Source organism: Pezoporus wallicus, unplaced genomic scaffold, assembly GCF_028554395.1.
Source record: "Pezoporus wallicus isolate ANWC-B61680 ecotype Strahan unplaced genomic scaffold, APGP_CSIRO_Pwel_v1 contig_13103, whole genome shotgun sequence".
In the NCBI taxonomy this organism is placed as follows: domain Eukaryota; kingdom Metazoa; phylum Chordata; class Aves; order Psittaciformes; family Psittacidae; genus Pezoporus; species Pezoporus wallicus.
The window spans coordinates 1-9,209 of NW_026642304.1; the positions used below are offsets into that span (position 1 = coordinate 1).

The window sequence follows — 9,209 nt, forward strand, 5'->3', positions numbered from 1 at the left end:
GTGTCCCTGTCCCCATGGTGTCCCCATGGCATAGCCCATGGTGTCCCTGTCCCCATGGTGTCCCCATGCAGCATAGCCCATGGTGTCCCTGTCCCCAGGGTGTCCCCATAGCATAGCCCATGGTGTCCCTGTCCCCATGGTGTCCCCTAGCATAGCCCAGTGTGTCCCTGTCCCCAGGGTGTCCCTGTCACAGGGTTTCTCGATGCCATTCCTGCCCATGCAGGAAGAGCTGGGTGCTATCAGCACCCACCAGCACCCAGCTCACTGCATCCGGTGATGGGTGTGAGGTCGGGTGTGCTGCCGGGGGGGGGAACAATTGGTGCCCCATGGTGGTGCTGGGTGTTTGTGGTGGTGCTGGGCGTCCACGGTGGTGCTGGGTGTCCCATGGTGGTGCTGGGTGTTCATGCTGGTGCTGGGTGTTCGTGCTGGTGCTGGGTGCCCCCTGGTGGTGCTGGGTGTCCATGGTGGTGCTGGGTGTCCATGGTGGTGCTGGGTGCCCCGTGGTGGTGCTGGGTGTTCGTGGTGGTGCTGGGTGCCCCCTGGTGGTGCTGGGTGTCCCGTGGTGGTGCTGGGTGCCCCGTGGTGGTGCTGGGTGTTCGTAGTGGTGCTGGGTGCCCCCTGGTGGTGCTGGGTGCCCCGTGGTGGTGCTGGGTGCCCCCTGGTGGTGCTGGGTGTCCATGGTGGTGCTGGGTGCCCCGTGGTGGTGCTGGGTGCCCCGTGGTGGTGCTGGGTGTCCCATGGTGGTGCTGGGTGCCCACTCCCACCCAACCTGGTGTCACTTGGGTGCCCTCCATCCCCTCATCCAGAGCATCAGTGCAGAAAAGAACCACTGGCTCCAGTCCAAGCCCCACTGGATCCCAGTCCCAAGTCCCATTGGATCCCAATCCCCACTGGATCCCAGTCCCCATCGCGTCCAAGCCCTATTGGATAATGTAAGCCATGGGCTGAGCCCCAGTGCATCATAAACCAAGCCCCACTGGATCCCAAGCCCTACTGGATCCCCATCCTGATCCCCATTGGATCCCAATTCTGAGTTCCATTGGATACCAATTCAAGCCCCACTGGATCCCAATCTGATCTCCATTGGATCCCCATCCTGATCCCTATTGGATACCAATCAAACTCTACTGGCTCCCCATCCGGATCCCATTGGATCCCAAGCCCCATTGGATGATGTGAGCCATGGGCTGAGCTCCAATGCATCCCAAACCAAGCCCCATTGGATCCCCATTCTGATCCCCATTGGATCCCAAACTGAGCTCCATTGCATCCAAACCAAGCCCCATTGGATCCCAATCCAAGCCCCACTGGATGACGTGAGCCATGGGCTGATCCCAATGCAGTCCCCTCGGATATCCCAAACTCAAGCCCCATTGCATCCCAATGCAGTCCCCCTCGGATCCCAATCCCGATGCCACATGGTTGAGGCCCCCCAACGGCTTCCTTTTAATGAAGAATGCTCGAGCGGTGCCGAATGCTTGGCCCAGGAATTCTCCTCCTCCCTGCTTTCTGGGAATAGACAGGGTGTGGGATGGGGATGTGGGGTGAATTCTCCTCCTCCTTCTGGGATAGGGTGTGGGATGGGGACATGGGATGGGGATGGGATGAGATGGAGATAACAGGATGGGGACACGGGATGGGGACATGGGATGGAGATATGGGATGGGGACACGGGATGGGGATATGGGATGGGGATATGGGATGGGGACACGGGATGGGGACACGGGATGGGGACACAGGGACGTGGGATGGGGATATGGGATGGGGATATGGGATGGGGACACGGGGACGTGGGATGGGTATACGGGATGGGGACACAGGATGGGGATATGGGATGGGGACACGGGATGGGGACATGGGATGGGGACATGGGATGGGAACACGGGGACGTGGGATGGGGATACGGGATGGGTATACAGCATGGGGACACGGCATGGGGATACGGGATGGGGATACGGGATGCGAATATGGGATGGGGATATGGGATGGGGACATGGGATGGGGACATGGGATGGGGACACGGGATGATGGGGACACAGGAGGAGGACATGGGATGGGGGCACGCGATGAGGACACTGCAGCACCTGTGGGTCCATTTGGGACCACGCACAGGCTCAGGGCACCCTTAGGACCCCCCAGCCCGGGAGCGCCCCATTCTGAGCCCCCCCCCCATGGCACTCACAGCCCCCGTGGTGCCAGTGCTGGCCCATTCCGAAGGGGCGGCCGCATCCTGCTCATCCCGGGGGGGGTCCAGTTCCTCGTCCTCGTAGTCCGTGACGTCATCGGATTCCTCTGGGGGGACACAAGGAGAGGCTTGGGATCGGGGATGGGATTGGGATCGGGGACGGGATTGGGACTGGGGACGGGATTGGGATTGGGGACGGGATTGGGGTCAGGATTGGGACTGGGGCTGGGACTGGGTTCAGGATCAGGACTGAGATCAGGATCGGGATTAGGATCAGGATCAGGATTGGGATCAGGATCGGAATCGGGACTGGGATCAGGATCGGGATTGGGATCAGGATTGGGATTGGGATTGGGATCAGGATCAGGATTGGGATCAGGGTTGGGAGAGGCATTGGGATCAGGATCAGGATTGGGATTGGGGTCAGGACTGGGACCAGGATTGGGATTGGGGTCGGGACTGGGATCAGGATCAGGATTGGGATCAGGATCAGGATTGGGATCGGGATCAGGGTTGGGATAGGCATTGGGATCAGGACTGGGATCGGGATCAGGACTGGGATCTGGATCAGGCCTGGGATCAGGTTCAAGACTGGATCAGGATCAGGATTGGGATAGGCATTGGGATCAGGACTGGGATCTGGATCAGGATTGGAATCAGGGTCGGGCCTGGGATCAGGATCAGGATTAGGATTGGGATCGGGATTGGGATTGGGATGAGGACTGGAATTGGGATTAGGATTGGGGTCAGGATTGGGACCAGGATTAGCATTGGGATCAGGATGAGGACTGGAATTGGGATTAGGATTGGGATCAGGATCGGGATTGGGATCAGGATGGGGAGCCCCATTCCCGGCTCACCTTCGGCGCAGGGCTGCGCTGGCTCGATGCGGGACACCATCTCGGCCAGGTCAATGAAGTGAGTCTTGAGCACCTACGGGGGGACAAAGGGACCCCAAAGAGCACCCCCATGTGTGAGGGTGGAGAAGGGAGGGACATGGGAGCGGGGGAGAAGGTGACAGGAAGAGGACACAAGGATGATGGGGATGGTGATGGGGATGGACCACAAGGGGACCGGGATGCTGAGGGGAGCTGAGATGGACCAAGGGGAGAGGAAGATGCTGGGGAGGGACCAGGAGAAGGGAAACCCCTTAAAGCCAAGGTGCCACCACCCCCCAGGAGCTGGTGTCCCCCCATGCTCACGTCCACGCGCTCGGTGTCGCAGAAGTCGGCCCATCGCCGGTCCTTCACCATCTTCTCAATGATGTTGTCCTGGCTCCAGTGGTCGAAGACCATCTTGCCATGGTGGTACCCAACTTCCTGGGGGAAAAGGGGGTGGCCAAAGCAGCTGGAGAACGCCAAAGGACAGCCCAGGCACCCAACTGATGGGCAAGGACACCCAACTGGTGGCCCAGGGCACCCAACTGCCAAAGACATCCAACTGGTGGACAAGGCCAACTGATGGCCAAGGACACTCAGCTGGTGGCAAGGGACACTCAGCTGGTGGCCAAAGACACCCAACTGATGGTCCAGGCACCCAAATGATGGTCCAGGCACCCAACTGATTGCCCAGGGCACCCAACTGATGGCCAAAGACACCCAAATGATGGTCCAGGCACCCAAATGAGGGCCAATGACACCCAATTGATGGGCAAGGACACTCAACTGATGGCCCAGACACCCAAATGAAGGCCCAGGACACCCAACTGATGGCCAAGGACACCCAGCTGATGGCCAAGGACACTCAACTGATGGCCCAGGACACACAGATGATGGTCCAGGCACCCAAATGATGGCCAAGGACACCCAACTGATAGTCCAGGCACCCAATTGATTGCCCAGGGCACCCAGCTGATGGCCCAGGACACACAATTGATGGTCTAGCACACCCAAATGTTGGGCCAGGACACTCAACTCATGGCCCAGGACACCCAACTGACTGCCCAGGCACCAAACTGATGGCCCAGGGCACACAGCTGATGGCTGAAGAACCCCAACCCATGGCTTGGAGCACCCCATTGATGGCCTGAAGCTGGTTCAGGCCACCCCAGTGATCTTCTTCCCCCCAACTCACATAGATCTCATCGAACTTGCCGAAGTCCATGGTCTTGAAGCTGTCAATGGGGGGCCGGATGTACTGGCAGTAGGAGCTGGACTTGACCACCTCGAGTTGCCGCACGCAGGACACGTAGGCCAGGCGGGACTGGATCTCAGCCATGTCGGGCACCTGCAAGGCTGAGGAGCTCAGCACCATCTCACCAGCATCCCCTGGGCCTCATCTTGACCCTTCCACCCATAATCACCTTGACCCTTGCACCCATCGTCACCTTGACCCTTCCACCCATCGTCACCTTGACCCTTCCACCCATTGTCACCTTGACCCTTCCACCCATGCTCACCTTGACCCTTCCACCCATGCTCACCTTGACCCTTCCACCCATGCTCACCTTGACCCTTCCACCCATCCTCACCTTGACCCTTCCATCCAACCCCACCTTGACCCTTCCACCCAACCTCACCTTGACCCTTCCACCCAACCCCACCTTGACCCTTCCACCCATCCTCACCTTGACCCTTCCACCCATCCTCACCTTGACCCTTCCACCCATCCTCCACCCAACCCCACCTTGACCCTTCTACCCATCCTCACCTTGACCCTTCCACCCAACCCCACCTTGACCCTTCCACCCAACCTCACCTTGACCCTTCCACCCAACCCCACCTTGACCCTTCTACCCATCCTCACCTTGACCCTTCCACCCAACCTCACCTTGACCCTTCCACCCATCCTCACCTTGACCCTTCCACCCAACCTCACCTTGACCCTTCCACCCATCCTCACCTTGACCCTTCCACCCATCCTCACCTTGACCCTTCCACCCATCCTCACCTTGACCCTTTCCATCCATCCTCACCTTGACCCTTCCACCCAACCTCACCTTGACCCTTCCACCCATCCTCACCTTGACCCTTCCACCCATCCTCACCTTGACCCTTCCACCCAACCTCACCTTGACCCTTCCACCCATCCTCACCTTGACCCTTCCACCCATCCTCACCTTGACCCTTCCACCCATCCTCACCTTGACCCTTCCACCCATCCTCACCTTGACCCTTCCATCCATCCTCACCTTGACCCTTCCACCCAACCTCACCTTGACCCTTCCACCCAACCTCACCTTGACCCTTCCACCCATCCTCACCTTGACCCTTCCACCCATCCTCACCTTGACCCTTCCACCCATCCTCACCTTGACCCTTCCACCCATCCTCACCTTGACCCTTCCATCCATCCTCACCTTGACCCTTCCACCCAACCTCACCTTGACCCTTCCACCCAACCTCACCTTGACCCTTCCACCCATCCTCACCTTGACCCTTCCACCCATCCTCACCTTGACCCTTCCACCCAACCTCACCTTGACCCTTCCACCCATCCTCACCTTGACCCTTCCACCCATCCTCACCTTGACCCTTCCACCCATCCTCACCTTGACCCTTCCACCCATCCTCACCTTGACCCTTCCATCCATCCTCACCTTGACCCTTCCACCCAACCTCACCTTGACCCTTCCACCCAACCTCACCTTGACCCTTCCACCCATCCTCACCTTGACCCTTCCACCCATCCTCACCTTGACCCTTCCACCCATCCTCACCTTGACCCTTCCACCCATCCTCACCTTGACCCTTCCAACCATCCTCACCTTGACCCTTCCACCCAACCTCACCTTGACCCTTCCACCCATCCTCACCTTGACCCTTCCACCCATCCTCACCTTGACCCTTCCACCCATCCTCACCTTGACCCTTCCACCCATCCTCACCTTGACCCTTCCACCCATCCTCACCTTGACCCTTCCACCCATCCTCACCTTGACCTTCTCAGCCCAGGGGTTGAGGCGCTTCCAGAGGAGCCACCAGCCCGACAAAGTGTCCCCATAGTTGCACAGGTCCGTCTCATCCTGGCTGCCCACATCGATGGCCACCACGGTCTTGGCCCCCATGCTGCGGGCGATGTCGGCTGTGGGTAGAAGAGAAAAAGCCGGGTCAACGGCGTCATGGTCCAGCCCTGCTCTGAGCCTGTGGTGAGAGCTGGTGCCATGAATGGAGCAGGGATGGTCCATGAGGCCAGAGCCATGCTGAGGCTCATGGTGGGACAAGAAGTGTCCCATTGGGTGCCAGAGGTGGTGGCAGGAGCCCATTGGTAGGACATGCCGATGGGCAGCGGTGATGGGGCAAAGAGAGGGCACAGGCAAGTGGCAGTGTCTGCGGCGGGATGTGAAGGAGCACGGAGGTGCCCCAGGAGGACGTCAGGAGATGATGGGAGGTGGATGGAGATGGCTTGAGCATGGAGGAGGTTGGAGATGCTGAAGGAGGAGGCCTGGTGCTGAGGACGTCAAGAGATGATGATGGGATGTGAAGGAAGGTGGTTTGCATCACCATGGAGATGCTCCAGGAGGACACCAGGAGATGATGGGAGGTGGACGGAGGTGGTTTAAACACGGAAGAGGTTGAAGATGCTCCAAGAGGATACCCTGGTGCTGAGACCATCAAGAGATGATGATTCAAGATGGAAGGAGGTCGATTGGATATGAAGGGAGATGAAGGTGCTGAGGCCATCAAGAGACGATGATGCCGGATGGAGGAAGGTGGCTTTGACCAAAGACACCAAAACACAGTGCAGGATGGAGGAAGGTCACTTGCATGCAAAGGAGGATGACAACATCCTGCGAGGGCACCCGGTGCCAAGGACACCGAGAGGTGGTAGAAAATACATGGAGGTGTCTTGCAGGGGAAGGAGGATGGAGAAGCTCAAGGAGGAGCTGAGACCATGCAGAGAGGACAATGAGAGATGGTCAAAGGTGGCTTTGCACGTGATGGAGCACGAAGATGCCCCAGGAGGACACCCACTGCTGAGAGCACTGAAGCTGGTGCAGGATGGAGGGAGGTGGCCTGCAGGAGGACAGAGATGCCCTCAGAGAACACTCCATGCCACGAAAAGGATGATGCAGGAGGTTGGCATCAAAGGAGCATGAGGATGCTGAGGATACCAAGGATGCTGCAAGATGAAGGCCTGCATCTTGTGTGTGAAGAAGCATGAGGATGAGAAGCCACCAGATAGGGAGGACACCAAGAGATGATGCAAGATGAAAGGTGGTGGGACACTGGCATAGGGTGCCCAGAGAAGCTGTGGCTGCCCCATCCCTGGCAGTGTTCAAGGCCAGGTTGGACACAGAGGCTCAGAGCAACCTGCTCTAGTGGAAGGTGTTCCTGCCGTTAACAGGATGAGCTTCAAGGTCCCTTCCAACCCAACCTATTCCATGATTCCCTACGGAGAACACCGTCTTGTGCCAGATGAAGGCACACGAAGACGTCAACAAAGAAACCACCAAGAAGATGCAAAACCAAGCCAGACGTCCCAACTCCAACCTCGTCATCTCCAACCATTGAGAACCCACCTCATGGTGGCCACGTAGCCCTCGCCCAACCACTCACCACCACCTCCAAGGCCAGCCCAGGGTGACGGTGATGGTGTGGAGCTGCTACTTGCCTGGCAGGTTGTTGATGTAACCACCATCCATCAGTAAGTTGCCATCCTTGGGGTCACAGAGTGGTGGCAGGTACCCAGAAAGGGTCATGCTGGCTCGCACGTAGCGCCAGAGCGAGCCTACGCCAGCAGGAACAAACCCAATGAGCACAACCCCGCCTGGAGATCCCTCCTTGGGGCTGCCCCTCGCCCCTGCCCGGGGACGTCTACACCCCATGGGGGCACCCATGGGTGGCAGAGGAACCCCATTGCGCGTCCTTGACCTTGCCTGTTGGGAAAGCTCAACTTGGGATGGGACGTGGGTTTGGGAGGTGGGGTCTTGGAGGAGTTGATGGTCCCGGTGAGGAGATGCTGACCTGGGACATTGTTAACATAGCAGCCATCCACGAGCCAGTGGCTGTCCTTGGGGTCGCAGAGAGGAGGCAGGTAGGGGGTATAAGAGGTACTGGCTCGGACGTAGCGCCAAAGGCTGCCTGCCGGAGGGAGAGGACATGGTCATGGCCATTGAGGCCCCAGCAGTAGGTGACCAAGGAGGTTTGGAGCCCCAGAACCAAGCCAGCCAGGATGAGGGAAGGACGGAGATGCTGGTTAGGGGTGGTGAGTGGGGATTAGTTGGCATTAGAAGCCAGAGGAACAGGCAGAGCAGTAGCAAGGCTGCTTTGGGATGCCACCCCGGGCAGCCTTGTGGATGGCTCAATGTCCCAGGGGAACTCCAACACCAGGCAAGGAGGAGGGGCAGCCACCACCGTGTCCCACCACCACCGCGATGTCCCCACCACCACCGCGATGTCCCCACCAACACCACATCATCCCCACCACCACCGCATCATCCCCACCACCACCGCATCTTCCCCACCACCACCGCAATGTCCCCACCACCACCACATCATCCCCATCACCACCACATCATACCCATCACATCATCCCCACCACCACCACACTGACTCCACCACCACCACACTGACCCCACCATCACATCATCCCCACCATCACCACATCATCCCCACCATCACCACATCATCCCCATCACCACCACATCATCCCCATCACCACCACATCATCACCACCACATCATCCCCATCACCACATCATACCCATCACATCATCCCCACCACCACACTGACTCCACCACCATCCCATTGACCTCACCATCACCACATCATCCCCATCACCACCGTCACCACCACATCATCCCCATCACCATGACATCATCCCCATCACATCATCCCCACCAACACACTGACCCCACCATCACATCATCCCCATCACCATGACATCATCCCCATCACATCATCCCCGCCACCACACTGACTCCACCACCATCACATTGACCTCACCATCAACACATCATCCCCATCACCACCACATCTCCCCACCACACACCACATCATCCCCATCACCATCCCCGACATCATACCCATCACATCATCCCCACCACCACTGACTCCACACCACCACCACATCATCCCCATCA

General features: G+C 58.6%; 1 protein-coding gene across 1 annotated transcript; it reads right to left on the reverse strand.

The window, feature by feature from the left end:
• Nucleotides 1-2,182: 2,182 nt before the first annotated feature.
• LOC130609586 (patatin-like phospholipase domain-containing protein 6) lies at nucleotides 2,183-8,293 on the reverse strand (the record flags this gene model as incomplete). Its single annotated transcript, XM_057428699.1, has 7 exons — nucleotides 8,092-8,293; nucleotides 7,739-7,855; nucleotides 6,060-6,208; nucleotides 4,259-4,411; nucleotides 3,388-3,504; nucleotides 3,046-3,118; nucleotides 2,183-2,292 (listed from the first exon to the last, which is right to left on the reverse strand). Coding segments are annotated over exons 2-7 (690 nt in total), but the record flags the coding sequence as incomplete, so codon positions are not given.
• Between the last annotated feature and the right edge of the window lie 916 nt (nucleotides 8,294-9,209).